At 38.5% G+C, this 24,762-nt stretch overlaps 1 protein-coding gene across 1 annotated transcript; it reads left to right on the forward strand.

Moving 5' to 3' along the window:
* The first annotated feature begins 332 nt into the window (after positions 1-332).
* LOC131131354 (hepatocyte growth factor) lies at positions 333-24,409 on the forward strand. The gene is made up of 18 exons (XM_058076007.1): positions 333-547; positions 2,412-2,571; positions 2,745-2,857; positions 3,999-4,113; positions 7,696-7,844; positions 8,903-9,023; positions 10,077-10,195; positions 13,208-13,373; positions 13,458-13,585; positions 14,175-14,268; positions 16,081-16,211; positions 18,047-18,076; positions 20,191-20,296; positions 20,532-20,606; positions 20,695-20,838; positions 20,927-21,033; positions 21,993-22,135; positions 22,524-24,409. Exons 1-18 carry the CDS (start codon positions 499-501, stop codon positions 22,707-22,709), a joined length of 2,136 nt encoding a protein of 711 aa, XP_057931990.1. The 5' UTR covers positions 333-498; the 3' UTR covers positions 22,710-24,409.
* Positions 24,410-24,762: the final 353 nt, after the last annotated feature.

Raw genomic sequence — 24,762 nt, forward strand, 5'->3', positions numbered from 1 at the left:
CTGCTGTTTTTGTTGCACTGACTTTGACTTTCATGTCTTGGAAAAGAGCCAATATCTGATTGATTCCTGCCTGGCTGGTAAATGACACTGCAGAGTCATAGCAATCTTCATCCCATTGTGAACAGCCGTTGACCTCCAAAAGTAACTAAAGTATAGAGCTTTATTATAGGCAGAAGGTAGGGGGGGTGAACTTATAGATAAATTATTAGTAGTGTATGATTCAAAAGTGTACACAAAGATGTCACTGGGTTTGTTTTGTCATTGTATGTGGAGCGATGGAGACGACTGAAACAAAAACGTAATATGGGGTGGGCTGTAGGCAAGAGAAGTCACTGACACACGGGAGGAGGGAGGACGAGGAGGAGTAGAGTAAGCGAGGCGTGGAAGTCGTGGAAGGAGACGCATCCTCAGCTCAGTGGTGGAAGCAACATCTCTCTGTCAGAGTCGGACTGTTCTTTTGGACAGTACTATTCGTCTTAAAACAATACATCTGTTGTGATGTGGATTTACAAGCTGCTGTTGACACTCTTCATCCTGTCCTGTTCAGGTAAGTTGAATTCACAGCAGTTTGGGTCGCTTTTGGCACCGCGCTATGACGCACACTGTTGATGCGTATAGTAATATGGCGTAATATGTCCACACCATGCTGTAGTTTAGAGGACATACACATGTTGTAATAGTGTGATAATTCACTTCTCATTATATAGTTGTGATGTTGTTTAATCTGAATTGACGCTGTAGTCATTGTGCGCAAACGCCCTTGTAGACTGCATCGCATTAGTGCATACCTAGTCAAAAAGTAGCCTGTGCAAGTTTATTCTATGATCAAGTAGGAACATATCGGAATTGGACTGCACATAACGTTTGTTGTGCACTCACGGCATGTGGAGTCACACTTGAACGGTATTTGAGTGGGCTTAACCCAAATTGTGACCCAATGCAACACTCACCCACATGCACAATCAGCAACTGGTTTATGACTGCTTTATGTCATTTACAAGGACTTGTATGCGTCATCCTCATCCTGTGTATGTGTGTGAGAGAGTCTTGGTTGCAGTAATATCTGGCAAGCACCTTATTAGGTCTTATAAGTTAGTAATAACTGCTGTGAGTCATCATAGCCACCTGTCACCAGAGAAAGCTACATGCTGTGTGTCTTCTACCCAATATTGCACTCATAACATTTAAAAAAATAACAAAAAGAATAATATAACTTACCAATTGGTGACATGTCACCCTTAATTACACTTGGTAGATTTATTTTAAAATGTAAACCTTATAGACAAATTTTGCACAGCATTATAAAACCTTATGTGTGCGTATGACTTATAAACAGGTTAACTTAATTAATTATTAGTGACATTATTAAAAATCAATAATAAAACAGTTGTAAATGTTTTTAGTATTGCCTCTCTAATTTCACTCTTACATATGTCATATCTAATGACATATAGCAGTTTTAATAAACTGATACATAATAACAAACTTAGGCATAACTAGGTATTATTACTGACATATGGGTTTAGTTGTTATAGTCAATTGTGACCACTAAGTCGCCAATGATGGTTCCCACTCTATCACGTAGTATTTGTTATAATATTGGAGCGGAAATCCTTGCATGGGGGTTCCATGTACCCTCATATTGAATTCTGTTCTTCCCAACATGGCCTGATGAATATAAAAAATGCCACTCATTGGACATATCATTAGGTACACCTCTACCAATATACGTATATCATACTATGAGGTTTCATACAGTCACTTGAAAAGTATGGATACACAATGGATAAGTGGTAGTTATGGCGCACCATATTGGTTGTGCCTAAAATACTTGGGAATACTTGCAATATAAATATCCTCTAAGTTTTATTATCATTGGATACACGGTCAATGATTTATGGGGAATTAGTTTGAAACTCGTTCCCATGCCCAGGCAAAGATGTTCTGTTGAATGGCAGCCATATTTTCCTTTAACCTATCTTGCACAAATTTCACTGAAATGCTTGTCAGGCCACGAAAGGTGACCTGACAAAGGAACTTAGGTGGTGATTTGACTTGAGATCCTAGCATTACAGTGTTTTGTAGAGCACATTGAGCTATGTGAGAAACTGAGTTATGACTGATTGAGTCTAACAGCGCTCAGTTGAATAACACCACCACTATAATGTGTATTTGTCAGAAAAATAACAACACTAGCAACACAGTGGGGGTGCATATATGGACACATTTTCACTCGTCAGGAGGATAAGAGTTAGCTTACACAAACATGTAGTGATGACCGGAAGTAAGCAGGAGTATTAGAAACATCTACATCCACAATAATAATGTTAAAATGAATACCTCTGAACAAAACATTAATAGTAGAAGCGCTCTTTTGGTGTACCTAATGATGTGTCCATCCATCACATCAGAGGGCAGAAGAAATGCCCTGCAGGACTACCAGAGGACCGATGGCGTGCATCTGGTGGTCACGCCCCTAACCCCATCCCACCTAACCAAAAGCAGGAAGATCAGCATTGCCAAGTGTGCTCGAACCTGCAGCCGCAACAAAAAACTCCCATTCACCTGCAGGTAATATTGCCAATGATATGTACAGTACTTACGTATGTACAGTGGATAGAACAGTTTCAGGTGTCTTTGCAGGCAACATTGGTGATAATTGAGTGGAATGCTGTTCCAAGAACTATTTAAAATCCTACAAGTTTCACTTTTCTTTTTTTAACTGCCTCATTTCTTGTGTCTAGAGCGTTCCTCTATGATCACCAAAACAGGAAATGCCAGTGGTTGTCTTTTGACCGGAACTCACCAGTCGCCCAATTGCAAAACGACTTGAATTTCCAGCTTTATCAAAAGAAAGGTGACTATTTTTTAATAAATGTGTCAAATATAATGCATACTGTATTTCTGCCATATATTACCAGTTTGCTGAACAATAGCCTGGAGGTACTTTAGCATTCTTCAGATGTTGTCCCCTGAAAAGTAAACAAGGAAGGGCAAGGACCAATGTCGTGTTTATTGTGTCGCAGCACATTATGCTTCATTTTCTGTTATTAAGAAACGTTTTTGTAAACTATGGAAAACTCTCCCGCCCTGAATGCACATGCAACATGGTAACTCTGCATCAAAACACAATGCAGATTATTATGAAAACAGAAATAAGCATTATCAAACATCGGCCAAGACAATACAATGGAACTGCCAAAGTTTATCACAATGCTTGTTGACTTTCAAGTTTGACATCCAAACCATTTCCCTCATACCAAACAATATAAAATGACAATGTGTTCCAGTCAAACTGTAAAAACTTTATTTATTCTGGAAGCAATACATTAAACAACATTTTAACATCCATAACTGTCCTACAAGCAGATAAATTAAAAACTGTGGAATAAAACACAATAACGTAATCCAGTTAGGTTAGTTGTGTTGTCATTGACTAATATATAAGTATGTATTTGTTTGATGAAGTGTGGCAAACATGCAAAAAAAAAAAAAAAAAAGAAATCAGGAAGGGGGCAAGCACGTTTTCACACCACTGTCTAATTAGAAAATAAACCACCTACTGACCAATGTCAAAAACTATATTCACAATTTCAATCATCTTCTTAATGTCTTATATTTGTATTTTAGTTTATTTAGTCATTTCATGCTTGATTTAGGCAAAAAATACGTACAATTTGCTTAAATATGTATATTATTTGAGTAATAAGCTGTATTCAACCACAAAAAACGCATGATTTATTAACTATTATATATGTTATATGACTTAGACTGTTAGTTGTTCATATTATATGCAGTAATTTCCAACCACAGACTCCGATGATTATCATCTCACATTTCGTCTGGCACCATTTTTTCGTAGTAGTACGAATAAAATGAAAACACAATTGTGTTGTAGATTTCTTAGCTGCTCGCTGAGCGTTAATGATCTTGTTTTCATGTGTTATGATGACTACTTTTGAATTTTCCACTGTAGTTATGCTTACTTTTTCTTTCAGATTACATACGTGAGTGTATCGTGGGTACAGGTCAGAGCTACAGGGGGAGACGGTCGGTGACAGTCACTGGGATCCAATGTCAGGCCTGGGCTTCCAATATTCCTCATGAACACAAGTAAGAACCACAAAATTCATCATCTCAATGTAAAAAAAAATAGTGTTTGTTTTGGCCTGTTCGTTATACAATTAGTCAGTAGCTGCAGGCGTGCATGTGTGTTTACACTTTATAGTTCCCGGGTTGCAGTGCTTCATCAAAACTGACTTTGTTGCACACATAATTTTTTTTTTGGTAAAGGCTCTCTCCCTCTCTCTCTATGTGTGTATGTGTGTTTGTTTGAACGGGATTAAGATAACATCGAAGAGCTTCTAGTGAAGCTCAAGGTACATCCCCCAGTTAAATTCCCAGATAAGGCACATTTTTCAAATGCATGCATGCTGCCTGATTCTAAATAACTGCCTGTAAAAATAAAATGAGCCAATTAAGATGATTTTGCTCTTGCAAGCAGTGAACTATTGTTTCTCCATTGGCCTGTGAAAGTAATCGTTGTGAATCTTCAGGACAGTCTGCAATGTTCTCTGCCTGCATTTAGCCTCATTGTCCATTTCAAGTGTCAGTTGTTTGGCTTGAAGGGAAACACCTGACATGATAAAAAAGCACACATGAGACACCAGAACTGGGGTGGGAAAAGTTTTTACTCAAGGGCCACATTGAGGTGAAAAACATTGTCAGGGGTCTAGACTATAGTATTTCCATCCATCCATTTTCTATGACGCTTTTACGCACCAGGGTCGTGGGAGTATGCTGGAGCCTATCCCAGCTGACTTTGGGCAAGTACATCCTGGACTGTTCACCAGCCAATCACAGGGCACATATAGACAAACAACCATTCACACTCACATTCATACCTATGGGCAATTTGGAGTCATGTTTTTGGAATTTGGGAGTACCAGGAGAAAACACATGCACGCACAGGGAGAACATGCAAACTCCAAGCGGAGATTCAAACTCAGGTCTTTCCAATCTCCTGACTGTGTGGCCAACTTTGTTTTTGCTGCTGTGAGATCTGAGATCCTACCTCTGCTCTGAAGGTAGGATCTCTTTATTGCTGTGTCTCATTGCTGCAACCTGCCTGAGTACTTTTACACAGAAACACACACACCAGTGATATGCCTGTTGCGCTCATTCAGCTGCAGCTCAGTGAAATGAGAGAAACGGCGAAACAAACTACATGTTTTACACCATGGTAAGCTGTGACTTTGTAAAACAATATAACACTACACTTTAAGGACATTCACATTTTTTTCACGCAGGTTTTAGACAGCATATTAAAGTTTTTTAACGTGTAAGTAAGTAAAAAAAAAAAATATATATATATATATATAAATGCACGTTAGCTTTAGCCTCTCATTTTAGATCACCTCTCACAAATACCAAACTACTGTATATATAGTAGTTTGCCCATCACTGCACTAGAAGGATGTGTGTTCCATTAATATGTGTGCATTATTCACATAGACCTTTGACCTCAGCTGCCTCCTTCATCATGTGTAGGATAGAAATTGCTTCACCGTCAATAATGTTCTTGTTTGGACATAGACATGAACATTTGAAGTTTGACACCTAGACAGGTGTGATGATTATTGTACCAATTTTAGCTTTGATCTTGATTATCTTGGTCAGCTTGCATTGAATTACCCATTAAAATCGATAGCATTCTTGCTTATACTGTATATTACAATGTATTATTATATACAAGTAGAGCAGGTCGTTCAGGAACCGGACATTTGCCAGTTCGATCCTGTTGTTGTAATGTTGTGTCTCTGGGCAAGACACTTCACCTACCTAGCCTCCAGTGTTGCCCAGACTGCGATATTTGCTGGTAGTTGGGGAGGCCGCAGGCATGAATTGGCTGCCATGTTTCGGTCAGTTTATCCCAGAGAAGCTGTGGATACAGATGTTGCTTACCACCCCCGGAGTGAATGAATAATGTGTTCACTTCACAGTGAAGTGTTTTGGGTTCCTTGAAAAGCGCTATATGAAACCAAATCCAACTCAGTGATGAAAAACCATGGGTTGTGTGACACTCAGAAATGTGCAATGCGCTTGAACGCCTTAGAAGTGCAGGTTGAATGCGTTAATTCAATTCATATTGAGTTCTTTGTTGTTTTGTGTACGTTCTGTTAACAAATAAACCACACACACACACATAATTGAGATGATTAAATGATTCCCTGGCCGGCAATAATTCACCCACCACCATATTGTGTCAGTTATTTCAAATGAATAGGCCTCCTTCTTACATGTAAGACAATAGTAGTCCCTGTTTTCAACAATGGATGCAGCACATGCAGCAGTCTTTCATTGTATTCATAAAGCCTGCAGTGTGTTGGCTACCGAAGGAGTAGGTGTTCCATATTAATAACCATCAGGCAACCTTTATTCCAGACACGTTTAACTCCTCTGTAGAGACCTTTATTATCTGGCAACCTCACACCGCTTCCTTCTTTCCATTTTCATCTCCATCCACTCAATGCCATTACAGACTTTGATAGTTCTGTGGAGGACGAGGACGACAGCAGACCAAACAAAGAGAGCGGTACCCTGCCCATAAGCCTGCATCTTTTAGATTCCATGCTTTGTATGCTTGATGCTTCCTCTGTCTCACACACCCATCACAGTACATGACATTGACTTAGGGTGTGTTGGTTTGGTTAAAATGAACTCTGGTGCATTTGCAACGCAAACATCTGAACACTGCTGAAGAGATGGATCTTGGTCCGCTTGCAAGTGAACTCTGGTGTGGTTCACTTGAGGTCAAATGTCAATGCTACATAGATCAGTGTTAAAACGACATCAAAAAGTGCAAAATCTTAGCTTACTGCAATTCATTATAAAACTAGCCCATGTACAGATGCATTTTAGTTATACATAATATACAATATGCAAAATATAAAGCTATGCAATAAGTCACAAAAGCTGCCGAATCATATCTTTACTTTATACATATGTTCTTTAATGCATAGTTTTTGATCCCATGACAAAAATACTTGTGAGAAAGTTAAGCGAGCTGCATCAAAGTACACAAAAAAGTGCCTTTTTTACATTTTTGGTCCAGTTCCAAACCACATGTATAAACGCAGCCCAACATTTCTTATCTGTACTATTTCTGTAACATAACTTAAAACTGGACCTGCACACATCACTGTAAGGAATCATCTTATTTAGTCGTATTTCACCAAAGAATAATGACTTTTTACTGGTATATTAATATGAAATTGAGATATATATATATTTTTTTTGTGCGGCCCACAAAGGGTTAAGCCAATGGTTAAGAGATTATCTTTCCATCATCATGCTGAAGAAAGCACTGTTCGGCTAAGGGTCTATCTCTGGAAGCCTCAGCCATGTGTGCTCCTGTTGGAGAATATATGAGTCACCATCATCAATGTGTTTACATTTTATCCTGCTCTAGGCTCATGGAAAGCTATATATTGTTCTGGGATTTTCTTTTAAAAATGATACCGTTCTATGATCATTGAGTGCATGATTGCAATATATTACTCACACCTATGCTGATAACACAAAGCTAACTGTGGCCTTGAGTGTTTTTTTATATCCACATACTGGCTGCAAACAGTTTGCAGATGGTTCTTGCACATGTGCTTGTTTATGTAACTACTGCTCTGCTCCTGATAGATTCATGTCCAAGCGCTTCAGGAAGAAGGACCTCAGGGAGAACTACTGTCGTAACCCTGATAATTCCACCGTCGGACCATGGTGCTTCACTACTGACCCACGAGCACACCTGAGACACCAGGAGTGTGCTATACCACAGTGTTCCCAAGGTAGGATACACACACCGTACAGTTTGAGTACACACACAAAAATGAGTACACCCTTTTAGATTTCAGCAGTTTTAAAGTGTTTTTCGTTTTTTATGCTTTTCAGCCTATGCATGTTTTCCTGCAAAAAAGACACAACAAATTATAGCATTGTTTCATGCAATTATATATATAGCACAAATAAAGCTAAACATTTTTGAGTAATGTCTCTGGATGAATAAAGTGACATTTAAATGGTGGTGGTGATGAGCGTGAACATACTTTCCCACCATTGTATCAGCCTCTATGTTATATCATACAGTATTGCTGTCAAGAGCTGATGTCTCCTTGAAGGAGGTTCTTGATAATCCCACAAGGATTCTTGCCGTCTTCTCAGAATGACAGCAGCTCGATCAGGCCACTGGTAATTAGACACGCTCAGCATTCCAGAGGTAGTTTGATACATCACTGTAAATGACCTTTCTGTATTGATAGAAAAGCAATAATCAGAAGAAAATGACTCCAGCTATTAGCTGCCTCTAATAAGAAACATGCACACAGACACACACACACACACACACACACTTGGCTTGCGTATGCATGTAGATTGGTGTGTAAAATGTGCGGCGTCATGGACATCTGCTTTTAATCTGCACTTTTCATTGTTGTTGACAGTTGACGGTGGTGTGTAGGGTTCACCATGCAACAAATGAGATTTTATGCACATGAAAGCACATTCATTGGTCTGTCACTTAATAAAAGCTTCTATGCATCATGTCCGTATAAAGTCAAGAAATAAAGGAAAAGAGAGTTGTTTTATGAAAAAATATTATGTCACCAAGAAAGTAGTACCCTACTATACAGTTGGTTGGATTTGCTGTGCTGTTTAATTACGTTTTCATGACTTATACTGCTTAGTCTACTTATATCCTGCATTTAGTCATACATTACACAGTTTCTTTTTCTGTTCCTATTACCATATTGTTTTTCTAGCTGCAAGTCCATATATACTTAATTTTCTTATTTAAAGCTGTTTGTTCTCTCTCTCTGTGTATATGTGTGTGTGTGTTATTGTTATGAAGTGGAATGTATGCATTGTAATGGTGAGGATTACAGAGGACCCATGGACCACACAGAGAGCGGAAAGGAATGCCAACGTTGGGACCTGGACGAGCCACACAAGCACCTGTACCACCCTGAAAGGTAACAAGCACACTTGCACCAATTTGATCACATTAGCCCATGAACACACACAGAGGGTTAAGACCTCATGGTTGAAACTCATGTCAAGTGATTGCACTAAATCATTTACAGTCAGCCAGTGTACTTGCAGCACATCTCCCTGTTGTGCTCCCTGTGTGTTTTAGCTGGGAAAAGGCTTCATTTGGACTAATTGCCCTAAATTCTTTGTAAGCCGTGCTCAGATTCCTGAAGGCCTCTTGCTTCAGCTTTTTAGGGAGGTGGAACATTTTACTCCCCGTGTTCCTTGCGTATCTTTATTTATGTCAGGCTGTTTTTCTGTGGTGTGTGGGGGCATGCAAAGGCAGATATGGGTGCTACATTCAAGCAACTTGTTTTTATTCACTAATAAATCGCAAAAATGCAGTATTAAAATAAGGACAGAAAAGGAATGATCTGATCAGACTGAAAATAAACTGTCAGAGAGAATTTTTGGTGTGACAAAAATACCCAATTTGCCATTCTTAAGCTTATCCTCACAAGGGTCATGGGGGGTGCTGGAGCCTATCCCAGCTGTCTTCGGGTGAGAGGCAGGGTACACCCTGGACTGGTTGCCAGCCAATCACAGGGCACATATAGACAAACAACCATTCACACTCACATTCATACCTATGGACAATTTGGAGTCGCCAATTAACCTAGCATGTTTTTGGAATGTGGGAGGAAACCGGAACTCCGCTCTCCGCTTCCCTCATCCAATCCCAAATATCCGATCACTGTTAGTATGCAAATGAGCCAACAGCCAACTTTATGGAAACAGAGAAAGTGATCCATGATTATATATTTTAGGAGAATGAGGAGGAGATATTGAAGATATGCAATCAAAGGTTCTATTTGGAACTCAACCTGACGGCAGCTGAAAATATGATACCAACTAATGAGTTCACATTTTTCAGTCAATCACAATGGACTGAATACCTAGACAAGTGGATACTGAAGATAGAGAAGCATTACATTACGTTACATACATGATTGCTTTATATCAAGTGAAGTGATGTAATGCATGTTTTACATTAGGTATCCTGACAAGGGCCTTGATGATAACTACTGCAGGAATCCAGATGGACGCCACAGACCGTGGTGCTTTACCACAGACCCTAACACAATCTGGGAGTACTGTAACATCAAAGTTTGTGGTAAGGCACGCATGCATTTATTTTGTTGTGTGTGTTGTTGCAATGCATTGATCATGCATGTTATGCAGAGATACAGTGGAGGGAGTCATTATTTGGTGTCTGAGGCATGAATAATGTGTTAACAGAGAAAAAGGAACCACAATATCAACAAAACACTACAAAGCCAAAGAACAGGCCCATGCCATCTTGGACGAAAACCTCCTGTCCTGAACACTGAAGCTGGGGACATGGACAGGTTTTCCGTATAACAGTGACCCAAAACATACAGCCAAGGCTCAGGAAGAAGTAAATTAGAAGAAGTAATTTAAGATCTAAACTTGAAAGACTGAAAATCTGTTGAGTGAACTGAAAATTTGAGTTGCCAAGCGACAGCCTTGAAACCTTCAGGGTTATCTTTAAAGAGGCTATCTTTAAAGAGGACTTGACTAAAATCCAGCCTCATTGTGTGCAACCTTGGTGATCAACTACGACAAACATCAGAACTCTCTGCCTTACAAGTGTTTTTCTACCAAAATACTAAGTCATGGTTTTGAGGATGAAGTACTTACAATGTCTAAACATTTACTTCATGTTTTTAAACCTTACTCACCTAGTCACCTCTACAACTAGTCTATTGAGTTGTTGCATGCTCTGAAATACACAGACAGACACACACACTTGGCTCTCATGTTATGTCTTCAATAATAGCCACGATGTTTTTACTCCCCTGCGCCACAGGCTTGATGTTTATTGTTCTACACCAGCTATTACGTGAGGTGGTCAAATTGTCGAGGGCTTGGTTACGACTTTAACATGCTGCACATACACACAGATTGTTTACATTACACCTCCAGGCATTAAAAAGAAGTCTGAGTGACACACAAAAGATAGGTGTTGATGAGACTAGATGTAACATGTTGTAAAATGGACCTATAATCAGTGAGAAATCCCTGTGATGTTTAAATACATAAAACTGAAACAAGATGCTTGATGATCAGGCTCTTGGTCTGTTTTCATGCTGTGATCATCAGCCTGCTTGGCACCATGTTTACTAGGATGGCACTCTTCCATGTGGACCCCGTGATTCACTGTGTCCCCCACCCCTGTTTTCTCTAAAATGATCTGCCCCCTTTTCTCTCTGATATGGAGGTTTGTTGGGAACAGACAGAGTTTACGACCCAGTGAGTCTTAATGAAAACAAGGCAGTGACTGGAGAATAAGAGAGTGAGACAAAGTGTTCTTTTGTTAATGCCTGCTCTTTTGTGTGCTCTCCAATAAATATATTTTTAGATATATCCATCCATTCATCCATTTTCTATCAAAAACCAAAAACAGTGTTTGGTTTGTGTTGTGAGCACCATCATCAGTCTTTTTATGGTAAAACAAGACAATGACAGACATGAATAGCAGTGAGAGTTACTGGAAAGCACATATTAAAAGCATATGTGTGTTTTAGCTACATAAATATATCAATTTTTATGACCACTACGATGCACTGCAGTTCTACACAATTACAAACCACAATCAAAACCGATTACCAAATTAATACCGCCCTGACAGTCTCAATACAAATTATTTTGTTTGGAAAGGCAAAACTGTTACTACAATGCTTGTATTAAATGTCATTAGACTAGCTAATGTTAAGAACTGCGACTACATCAAGGATTACAAATGTGTCTGAGTCATTCTGTGCTTAAACTCTACTTTAACATGTGTGGGCCATTGCAGAATAATTTACAGATCTGCTCAAATAGCAGTCCAAGGAGGAAAACAGAGGGGTGGGCCCAAGTTATGAATTATTTTAGTCATTTTATAATCCGTCTTCACGCTTTGTCGCGCCCTGGGAACGTTCTCTTCTCTTAAATTCTCACGGTCTTGTCTTATCTCACCATCTCCGCTTCAGTCAGATAAGGCGTTTTATCAATATCATTGCTTTTTTCTGCAAATTGCAGTAGAATTAGTCAGCCAAATTGCTTTTTTGATGTATATCTCTTTGGTTTTATGCTTCATCTGGAGGGTGGTTTTCTATAGGTTTTACGTTTTAAATTGAGATTTTTTTTTCTGTGCTTTAAGTTTAATTTATTATACAAAATATTGTTTGAAAAATTCAAGAAATACTTAGACATTTGAAAATGTATGTTGTTAACTAAATTACCTAGAATGTCATAATAGTATTTGGTATTTAGTGCACAGAAAGATTGAACTTTTAGTTAAATCGATATATATTTTTTCCAAACAATGCCAAACAGTGAATGTAATGTGTGTAGTTAAACAATGCTGAATAGGGTATGTAGTACAGCTAGTTAAATCGTAGCGTACCAGAAAAATCATTTATCACCGTCCTCATCCTCCTGCTGGGAGCTAAAACCACTAAAGTTGTCTTCTTCAGGGTCAGAATTAAACACATTAATTATTAATCATCATTAATCATCATTAATTATTAATTTTCTTCGTCACACACTTTGTCAGTCTCTCTCTTTTGTTCGTGTGTCACTTTCGTCTAAAGGCAAAATAGCCCTTAATGTTGAGTTGTCTTCTTCATCGTGCAGGAGTGTGGATCATGGACACTGCTTCACGATGTCAAGATTCACTGGCAGACTTGAGCAATAGTTCCTAAGCCTCTTGCTTTGCTTCAGCTTTCCCAGTTCCATTTCCAACATTTCACCATCAATTAATTGATGCCAAGATTATGTACAGCAGCCTTGTTTCCTTCTTTGACAGGCAAATTGACTGGAAAGCTGCATCATATTTGCTTGTGTGTTTCCAATGATGAGAGTGTGTGCATGAAACGCACGATGGCTGTTTTCAACTATAAAAGATGTCGTAAGATTAAAACATTACCATAAATTAGCTGCATCACTGTGTAAGCCGTGGGGTTCAAGAGAAAAAAAAAGAACAAAATACCCCCAAACTTTAAACGTGTGTATAATATATAATTTATGATTTAAAGCGTTGACTCACGTTTGACTACCTTGATTAAATATTCTGCCTTGGTTATTTCCACTTGCATCATGTTTTGCTTTGCTTTCACAGACATACCTCCCAAAAGAACGGTGGTGGAAACAAGCCAGTGCTACCAGGGTAATGGAGAAGCTTACAGGGGGATGGTGGACATGACCCCCACTGGGCTCACCTGCCAACGCTGGGACTCTCAGTATCCCCATAACCACTCGTTTATCCCACAGGCATACACTTGCAAGTGAGTCCTCCACCTACCCAACTCGCTCATTCGCTAATGTCTGTACATATACTGCACAATATGTCTTGTTTCTGCGCTTTCCAGGGATCTGAGGGAAAACTACTGTCGGAATCCAGATGGCCAACAATTCCCATGGTGCTTCACGACAGACCCAAGAGTCCGCACAATGTTTTGCACCAACATCCCCCTGTGTGGCTCCCAAAACAAGCCTGGTGAGAGATTTTTTTTTACCACTGGAAATACCAAAGCAGGAATAAAGACAAGTACAGTACTTTATCCTTGATTGGGTAGAATAAGAGTACATATAGTAGAGTCCAAACCACACAACGTTGCCTGTACCAATATTTTCCACTGCAGTCCCTGTGGAGAAATGTGGCCCTATAGGACTGTGGGAAGGCCTCACCACCACGCCTAACACAAACAAAGTCTGACAGCAGCACAAGATTGTCAGGTCTCACTGGACGGTGACTGATGGGCTGGAAGCATTGTTGCGGCATGGAATTCTCAATCGAGCAAGACATTTTTGAATTAACGATGCAAAGCTATAAATGCTAGCAAAAATACCAATTTCCAAAGGGACCTTATGAAAATACAAGCAGTTTCTGAAGAGAGGAGTTTAAGGTTTTCTATAATTACAAATAATGAATATTCGTTGCATTATTGTTAATGCATATACAATCCTTGTTCTTTATGGAAACCTGCACAATCCAGTAAAAGCCGCTATATCACTAAATTAATCTAATATTTGTAAAGGGTAGTTGAAAGACTAATAATGACATACTTCATTTTTCTTAAATTCAGATTGCTACGAAGGCTTTGGAGAAAAATACCAAGGAGAGCAGTCGAGGACGAGATCAAACCTGCCCTGTGCTCCCTGGAGGGAACACAGTAACAGGTAATCCCACTCCATCAAAAGCATCTCTTTAAAATAAACAGCAGCGTCCAGGATAGGCGCTAAAAATATATTTACAATAGTGACCGTCCCCCTAATATTCTAAAAATGTCATGACCTCTGGTCATAGAGTCTGTTGTCACACACAGACATTAAAATCAATCAAACATCAATTCACTAATAAACAAACCAGTTTCCTTATGACCATCAAAAATCATCCAAAAACTCTTCAACAACAGGTTAGATAAATTAAAAAATAAGAACGATTTATTCACAGACAGTAAATACAGAGCTAATATTTCTACTTCCATGGAACTAACTGAAATAACGGAGGAAATTACCAACGCTATATTTCATACACAGTTGCAGCAATTATGGATTTGACAACAGCATTCAATACAATTAATCACAATATCTTAATTAACAAACTAGAAAGGTATGAAATCAGAGGGTTGGTCTCAAAATGGGTAAAAAGCTACCTAGCAAACAGGAAGCAATATGAGAAGCGAGAATATGTATCTGCATGTTTAAATGTAGTATATCATGTGGCGTGCCCCAAGGGTCACTCTTGAGGCCAAAACTTATAAAGCCACTAAAGACCTAAAGCTAGTATTATTAATAATAATCATAATAATTATTAGCTAGTAAAGCAATATATATTTTTTGTAATCATTTAAAATAAACCAAAACGGTACTTCATGAGCCTATTTGATGTAACTTGCTAACCAAAACTGTAGCACCTAGAGAGCCTTGTCTCTTGGCTAAAAAGTTTGGAATTTGACAATTTTTTTGTTGCACAGGATACTGTAAACAAGTTCATGTTTACATTTAGTCCACGTTTACACTGTCTACCGTTTCTCTGCATTTGTTCAACAAAACTCAGGTTTCACTTGAAATAGATATTATATAGTGTATTATTTATAGGTGGAAAAAATATATCAGTACAGCTTTTGTATTGTTTATATTATGATTTTGGTATCATTTTATATTATTTTAAATGATTGTTTTACTATTACACAATGTAATTTCTTTATTTGCGTCAACGAGATACATACAGTACATAGACAAAAATATTGAAGAAGAAATGGTGAGCCGGGTTCTCTTTCAGGTCCGGCATCAGTCACCTCACAAATGTTTAATTCAAATATTTGGGATAGCCCCTCGAGCTGCAGCATCTTGTTTCCGAGGGGGTCCCAATGTCAGTGAATCACTGAGAAACACCTATACACTCTTTGGAACTCCAAATGGCCCACAAAACATATCCCCTGCAGATGACCTAACTCAGCAAGAATGACCCCCGGTGATAACTTGACCTGAGGGGCGGGGGCGGGGGGGGGGGGGGGGGGGGGTCCACTTCACTCCTCACCTCTGACCTAAAACCCTTTCGTTGTAGGAGCACTTCAAAGCCAATCAGCTGCACCGCTTGGTTCCCGCCCGGAGAGGTCGAGGGTCAGGGTTAGGGAGTCAGCAAGAGAATTGGCTGTTAAGCTCGGCTGCTTGAAATACAACAAACACGAGCGTGAACCGCTGTGATTTGCTACCTCACATCTCCTCATTGTAGGACTTGAGTGTGACACAGAATCATGTGTTTAGAGAATAGGTGGGTGTTTATATGGTCTGAGTGAGTAATTCCTCTGCAGACCTTATCTCCTCTCAAAGGAGAGATGGCCTACACAGCTGTGTACTTCCACTGTCCAGATCATATCTACATGGATGCGTTCAACTTATACTGGAAGTTCAATCACCAGGAAATCTGTCTTACATATTAGGTGTGTTTTTGAGTTGACTGCTGATTTATTATTGTGTGTTTGATAGTGGCGAGAGGGGCTTGGTGGTTTCAAGCCTAGAGAGGAACTACTGCAGAAACCCTGATAAGGACAAACATGGACCATGGTGCTACACCAACAATTCTGCTATACGATGGGACTACTGTCATGTCAAACCATGTGAGTGCATACTTTAATACCATCATAGACACACACAACTATTCATTGCATGTGTTAGTCATATTACCTCCTACAAGGAAGTGTTTATTGGCATTTTATTGTTTATTCCTCTTTTTTATATTATGGATTTTCAAACAAAATTTTTGTTTATGATGGAAAAATAAATACAAATAAACAGATTTTTAATAGTATAAAATTGAGAAAAAAACATATTCCTCAAACACTCAGAAACATGCGTTGCACTTCAGCACCTCATCAACGTGTGTCAGTTCTATGAACAAATAAACCACACACACACATACACAAAATAAATATTATTAGGGTTCCTGGTCGGAATCAGTCTATGGTGTCCCAATTCTAAAATAACCACAATCCATTGTTTAAGAGACACCACTTTGTTTTGCACTGATTCACCATACAATAATTGAGATATATGTATATGCGGCAATAATTTTCATTGAAACAGAAAAAAATGAAGATTCCACTGTATGTTTAAGGGGACCTATTATGCAATTTTTTGACCCTTTGTATTGAGTTGTGGTCTCCTACAGGGCAGCTACACACAATAACCCGCACAGTTAACTTTTTAGATTTTGCAGAATCTGCACCTATTCCAGCTGTTTTCCTTGGATTTGTGCTTCCTGCCAAAACGGTCTGTTTTAATTTATTTCACCCATGGCCCACATGCGGGCATGCCCACTGCACTGATTGGTCACACACCCAAAGTGCTCCCTAACTATGAACCACATAAGGACGTACCTCTTCTGTGACATCACATAGAGGCAGTTTTACCACGCCTTTTGAATCAGAGCTTTTCAAGCCATCCCGAACTACTTTCAGGGCTCACTTGCAAATGCGCAAACCTCATTATCTGAAACTTTGGCATTGTTTAACACGAGAATACAACATTCTAACTACATTTATAGGTCAAAGTAGAAAAACCATAATAGGTCCCCGTTAAAAAATGTAATTATGATGCCTCTGTTAAGTCTCAAAGGTGTCTCTGGCAAAATAGGGCTTAACAAAAGTGTAAAAGGAAAATACCAGTCAAGGGAAAGGTAACTAACACACTAGCAGGTCAATATAAATCAAGAATTTTATTCCAGGAACAACAGAAAACAATCCCCACAAAAACAGGGGATGGAAACAAAAAGCAATCATCAACACCAGGACGCAAAATAAACTAGTGAAACAAAAATAGCTGACACAAAATGGCCACGCACACAGCAAACAGCACGGCCACCCGGTCTACCACACAACAACGCTTCCAGGAGAGCATTGCTTGCTGTCTGCCTCATATATGCCAGCTCCACTTGATTGGCAGTCAGGCACACCTGGGATGCACCTTCCAGGTGTGTCACCACTCTGCAGAGCAGAAGGGGAGGGGAGGGGAGAGGAAAAAAAACACACACACACATATAGCATCCAACAAACTATGGGGCGTAACAGCCTCGTTTGCCCAACATTAAAACTCCATCAATCAATGTTTTAAATTTACATTGGAACTGTCATACAAGTGTAAAAATGAGTCACCCACAAATAAAGTACACTACAATAGTGACTTACCATTATGCTTCAGCTACATGCGGTTGAGGTTTTTGAGGCTTTTTTCCTTCCAGAAAACAGTGATGTACTCCCAATTGTACCACTTTAGCAGTATGGTCCTGTAAGTTGTTCGTGACTACAGACTAATGGGACATGACAAATTGAAGGTCACTGGTGTCTGTGGCATTTGGCCCACAGTAAATTTCCCTCTCTGGTGTGGGGTCTTCCTCTCTTATTTGTATCCATTAATAAAGACTGACCCCCTCGTTTGTCTCCTCTCCTTTGTGCAGGTAATGCTTCCCAGAGCATCATTCCAGTGGGTGAGTGTCTCAGGCAGCTCATCAGTCTGCCTTCGCTTACAAATGGCTCTGCTGTTGATTTGGATTTAATGGCATCCAAGACAAGCACTAATCCGTTTTATGTGTTGCCATGTGGAACATCCTACGAGCAAGCGGTAGCGTTATGATTACATTGTGTGCCTATACACCTTGTACTTGTGGGCATAACCCCTTCTTGGAGAGATGAACCAGTCGTGGTGGTGAAATATGACTTCAGGGACTTCATTTTTCATTAATGGGATCTGTAAAGGCACTCAATAATTACCTTAATTAATGACCTTGTTAACATAACTGGTTATGTTTTATGTTCAATGATTTTCATAGTGGATCGTTAGTTTAACCCTTCACAGCTCAGTTGGAAACACACACACTCCAGCACTGAGGGATGTTGACTTGAATGCACAAATAAGTAGATAAGCAAAAGGGCATACATACAGTAATTGTCAATAAATTTAATGATTGAAAAAAAGCAATTTCCGTTGACCCTCTTTTATAGCGGTTAATTAGTTCTAGACCTGCCCACATTAAATTAATTTTTGCAATATAGGACTCAACGTTAATAAATGGAATATTTTCGTAGTTAGAGAATAGAAAACTAGTTATTGACTTTTTAAATTTGGTTTTTAATTTAGGTTTAGAGCCCTGTAGACATGGAATAACACCTCTAAACTTACCGTTACACTCCTATTATTCATTGTTTACACCACATTGAAACTCCTACGCTGCAGGGACCCGAGTTGCCTGCAAGCTAGTGACCTAATAGACTAGCGAGCTAACCAGTTAGACCTGAATTTATTAAAGTTAAGAAGCCAAAAACTTACTACATCCACACCGAATGGTCTATCATGTTGGACATGCCACGGCTGACTTTATGTCTGTGCAGTTTTAACGTAATGTAATGTAAGATAATGTTTTGCATCATTACTGCCACCTAATGACCAGAATACTGCATACCTCTTGTACTTCAATATGTTTTGACAAGTAATAGACCATTGTCAAGCAGGAAACAGCCATCATTTGTTAATTAATTTATGAAAAAAAAACTCACTATAGAAATTCTGCAAATAATGGTACTGTATCTACTTTGATGTGTAAAATGTTTTTTTTAATTTTGTTATGGTTGTTATGGTTATTACAAGTAGAACAATTCCTTGCTGCTTCATGCTTATTAATTAAAAAAAAGCATACGCAATAAAACTGTATGTATTTTTTGCTTAAACTAATTATAAATTAATTATTTTCAAGCATGAAAATGGCTAAATCCACAAAAATACCAATATAAGGCATTCAGAAGATGCATTCAAAGAAGTAAACTTTGCACTAACTCGAAAATATTCAAGAAATCCTACTTTGCAGAGCTTTACTTTTCACAATCAGGTCTGGAATCAATCAACTGTGACAAATGAGGGATTAATGTATTACATAATAGCAAATTAATATTTTCCCCACTTTAAACAAGTAAGTCTGTTAAAACTACTTCAGCCTGATTGTATAAATCACATATTTATGATATTTGTTGAGGGGGCGGGTATGTACACAAACATACTTACAGAAAGATACACTTGCAGATTATCCAACACCTACTATAGTGAAACAAAAGTACAACTTCAGTAGCAAGGCAAGCATGGAGGAAACATTTTCCTGCATGCTTTGAATTGGGAAAAGTAACTCCATCTGGTGGATGAATTTAGAATTGAAAGCCAGTAGTCCAAACTAGTATTGTAACAAAGGACTGCATTATATTACATACTGTATATTTAGGATAAAAAATTGCATTTTCAGTGGTTTTTAAATTGAACTGAATTAAATAAAAAAACTGAATACAACACAGCAAAATGGCTTGAAAATAGAAAATAAATGAACATCACAAAATGTCCCTAGGATGTCGTAAGGGTAAAGGTTATGTTTGTACCGGCTTGGGCCCGTGAAAAAATTAGCTGCAGGCCACAAATGATCCGCAGGTCAGACCCGTAATGGAGATAAATGAATGCCTCTCTGTATTGTCACGAGGCATGTTTTTGTCTGACTTCAAGTGAATTATTACTTAGAGCAAATCCAATGAAATTTAAGTGTGTGTGTGTTTTGTGCTCTTCCAGGTGAGCTGTCCTCTGTGGGTTGTTTTGTTCATAAGAGAACCAGGATCGTTGGAGGAGGTCCAGTGAGTGTATCTGACGGCAGCTGGATGGTCAGCATACAAAAAGGGTACAGCAGTGTGTTTAATATTCGGCACATTTTCCACAACTACTGAAGTACTGGGGGCGTACAGGATGGTCTTGGCTGCCTTTGAGAACACACAAAAGCTTATTCGATTATGTAATTAATATTCAGGAGTATCCTGTGCTGCTGCTGTAAATATTACAGGCATTAATGGGTGACTTTAACATAGACGGCTACTCAATACTGTGCAATGTCATTTTGTTGTTTGTGTCCTTTCCAGGTCAATACATTGGTGTGGGGGTTCACTCATACGAGAGGAGTGGGTACTCACAGACAGACAGTGCTTTTCCTCATGGTATGCCATTTTTACCCTCTTGTCAGATTTTTTACCATCTCCTGTATACAGTTTATATTACCAGCTAACTGTATCAATTTGTCTCCAGTGTTCCAGACCTGAGTGAGTATCGAGTGTGGCTGGGAGTATCTAATATTCAGGAGTCTGATTGGTCAACAAGACAGGAAGTCAGCATCGCGCAGGTGATATGTGGCCCAGAAGGTTCCAGTTTGGCCCTAATAAGGCTTTCCAAGTGAGTACTTGGATGTCAAATATGTATCCTATGTAATTCATTATACACGGTGATGATTATTCATATTTTGGGAACCAAATATGTGCAGGCCTGCCCTCCCTGCAGACAACATCCATACCATTCAGCTGCCTGTAGATGGTTGTTCCATCTCGGAAGGTACCATGTGTAAAATGTATGGATGGGGAGAGACCAAAGGTATTTTATATACTCTCTTTTAAATAATGCATGTGTTTGGAATACTTGAAATGTCCATTTATCAGATAATTATTATAATTGTCTTTTTAAAATCATATAACAGTGTGAAAAAAAAAGATTATTGCTTCTGACAGCATGCATTCTTCAATGTTCAGTGACTTGGTTGTCTGTTTATGTCCTTCATCGTTACATTATATAGCCATTCTGTCACTGTTAATGCTATAGTTTGTCTCTCTACCAGTCATAATGTCACTCTGAGTACATGTATTTCATTAATTAATTGAGTTAATTTAAAATAAAATTAAAAATGCAGTTTTAATAAATTACTTAAATAATTAATATTATAATATATATATTATATATATATATATAATAATTGGGGTTGTCAAATTATTAAAAACATGAACCAAATGAAACACAGTTTTCTAATTAATTAATCTTTAATTAAATAAAATAAAAAATGCAGTTTTAATAAATTACTTAAATAATTAATGTTATATATAATAATTAGGGCTGTCGAATTATTAAAGACATGAACCAAACGAAACACAGTTTTCTAATTAATTAATCATGATTAATCACCAATTGAAACTGTGTGAAATATGCCCATTTTTACAGGACATGATATGTATGTATTAACACCTCCAAATAAACTCAAAATTTAAATCAAGATAAAAGATACCACATCTGAAAATGTTGATCCCATGTAAATGATACCACGCAAAAATGTTCTGATGTGTCCGTGAATGGAACTCACGGTCGTCTAGTAAAAATGAGGACGTGTCATTCCAAGTACTGGAGACATGTTTGTGAGTTGGGGATACATTTATGGTGTTAGAATTGCACTGTGCCTCCGTCTACCCCATAACAGAGAGAGATGTGGCTTGCCATGGTGCACATGCATTTGATTACACTAAAAATTTTAAGGTAATTAAACTACCATGAACTTTGGCATGCAGGTACAGGTCATGAGGGCATCCTAAAAGCAGTCAGTCTGCCCATTGTGAGCAACGAAAAGTGCAGAGAGTTGCACAGGGGAAGCCTGCATATCACCAACTCCAAAATCTGTGCAGGAGGCAGGAGGAACGAGGGCGTGTGTGAGGTAAATGCAAAGCTCCTCTTGTTGCAGATCCAAATCCAAGTTTTGAATTCTTCTTTGTGTGAAATGATGAATGTTGCACTCTGGGTTCAATGCTTTTCTGACAAAGATCTTAAATCCTAAGTAAATGTTATTTGAATTTGTGGGCTTAGTGTGAGGCTGGAAGTAAAATAGAGAAGCTTGAGAGGGTTGCACTACATTTCATCAGCAACCTAAGCCTTGGTTTTTGCGTGTTCTTTAAGAGTTGTGCTGCACCGCTGTGGATGATTGCTACCTTTAAGGCAACAACAAAAACACATTTAGCTTTCTTTCAATGCTAAAAATTAACCTTGATGATGTCATCCATTTCCAAAGTGCCCAAGTGTTACATACAATATTTCCTCCTCTGCAGAGAGATTATGGTGGCCCTCTGGTGTGTCAGGATGGCGAGCTCAAGGTTATTATTGGCGTGAGCATCCACGGCAGAGGTTGCGCTCGTGCCAACAGACCCGGCATCTTCATCAACGTGCCGTTCTACACACAATGGATCTACAAAGTCTTCAAACATTACCCTGAACCAGAGCTCAGCACGGAATAACACACAGCAAACCAGGGGATTAAACTAACATTGTACCAGCAACTGCAGCAAAACTCAGGAGGACTCATCCGCTTTTAGGATTGCTTCTTAGTAGATGAGTAAGTAAAATGTAAGATTTAAACACACCATGAACAGATGCTGCACTCTTCAGAGCACATGATGGTAATTACCAAAAATACACAGCTGTTCAGGTGTTTAGTAGCACATTACAGCAGCAAGTAAAGACGAGATGGTGCCCGAATCAGACTAAGAAAAAATTTAACAATTATAATAATCAAACAGTGCAGTGGAAAGGACTTACTTGTTACTCCTTTTACTACTTTGATGCTTCAGTAACTGTTGCTGCTATTAAAATAACAATATTCCAAGATGAAATTATATTTGAGAGAAAATAGGTGTAATTGTACAAAAGTAAATTAGAATTTTTCAAGTTTTATAAGAAAGTCTTCATGAATGAATTAAAAACTTTAACTTTAAAGAGTTAACAAATTAAAAAGTCATAATTCTGTGTGGTAATATTAAAGCTGTATTATAAAGAAGCAGTGGAAATATGTAAACTGAAGCAGCAAAGTTAGCAAAACCCAAAGTTTGGCCCACCAACCACTTAAATTCCAATTTCCCTTCCAGCAGCAATGATTTACATCACACAGACAACATTTGAACTAGAAACTGCAACCATATACTTGCTTGACTTCTTTTTTCCTGGCCACGTCACCTTTGCATTTCTTGTTAGGCTTCAGAATTCATTGGGCCACTGGCAATTAATTAGTCTTGCCGATCAAGCTGTTAGCTCAGTCTTGCACTATACAGATGATGAGAGACTTAGTCATGATTTTTGAAACTGAACCACCATTCTGTATTAACTCTAAAATACCTCCCCCAGCCCTTAATGCAGCATGACCACTGGTACTGTAAGTTAAATACATCATGTAGCGATAAAGTTGTGTTATGTGCGAATACTTTGGATTCCTGGCATTACTTGAAACTTTTGAACACCAAAGTGTTGTGGCTCAGCAACAGAGTACATCCATGTGTTGGAGGCAGGGCTTTTAAGTGTATATAATTATTTAATGAGTGTATTATGGCACTCTATGTTGGGTCTTATAGATCTATGTATGGCAAGATAAATGAATGTTGTAGTTGAAGCGAGTATTCATGAATTTACATTCAAGCTTTCACTTACATTGTATAAAAAAATGCCTATAAACCTCATGTCAATTGAAACCCACTGACTGTATATTAATATATAATGTATATATATATACTGTATCTGTGGAGATGTACAGGGATTTAGCTGGTATAGGAGTCCTTAGAAACGTTTTTGCAATTAGGGATGGCCATTTGATTAGTCTATGAGAGTTTTGAAATCCTATTCCGATGCTGTTTGGAAGCTGAATCAACAGCACCTCTGCTGGTTGCAGCCAAGTACTGCATTCAATTTTGCCAGATATAAACACAACCAATGAATCAATTATTATGACCATCCCTTTTTGCGATACCGCTTTTTTGTAGAAATGGACCAAATCAAAACACTGAAAGAGGAGAACGTTCGTGTGCGCTGCTCTCCTCTACAGATTTGTATCGTATTGTTACATTTGTTCTGTATAACCGCATCCACTCTGAAATAATTGTATTCCAATATGCTACATGTCTATGTTATTTGACATATTTTAACATATTAAATGTTTTCTTTAATCTTGTTTTTGTGGGTGGCTGAAAATAATTCCATCTTCAAAAGAAGGGAACCACTGTCCTAGCTATTCATTTTCTTCGATGACGTTGGTGTTCTCACCTCATTCCAGCAGATGGCGCCACAGTACCATAGAGTATGTACTGGTAATTTAAGCATACTTTCTCAATGACAAACTTGCACATTAACATCTACCCAAAGTTGGGTAAATGAAAGCAGAAAGACACAAACAACACTATAGATTAGATAGCAAATAGTTCAGCACAGCAGCTTTTTATATCACATGACATGTGACATATGACATGAATCTGTTGTGATGGGGGAAAAAAAACCTTTAAAAAAAGGTGACCAAAGATGGAGTAT

Source organism: Doryrhamphus excisus, chromosome 6 (assembly GCF_030265055.1).
Source record: "Doryrhamphus excisus isolate RoL2022-K1 chromosome 6, RoL_Dexc_1.0, whole genome shotgun sequence".
Taxonomy (NCBI): Eukaryota; Metazoa; Chordata; class Actinopteri; order Syngnathiformes; family Syngnathidae; genus Doryrhamphus; species Doryrhamphus excisus.

Coding starts and splice junctions, on each gene's coding strand:
- LOC131131354 (XM_058076007.1), top strand. CDS start 499: ATGTGGATTTACAAGCTGCTGTTGACACTCTTCATCCTGTCCTGTTCA. Junction 4,114..7,695: donor AATATTCCTCATGAACACAA/GTAAGAACCACA, acceptor TGCTCCTGATAG/ATTCATGTCCAAGCGCTTCA. Junction 20,607..20,694: donor AGACAGTGCTTTTCCTCATG/GTATGCCATTTT, acceptor ATTTGTCTCCAG/TGTTCCAGACCTGAGTGAGT.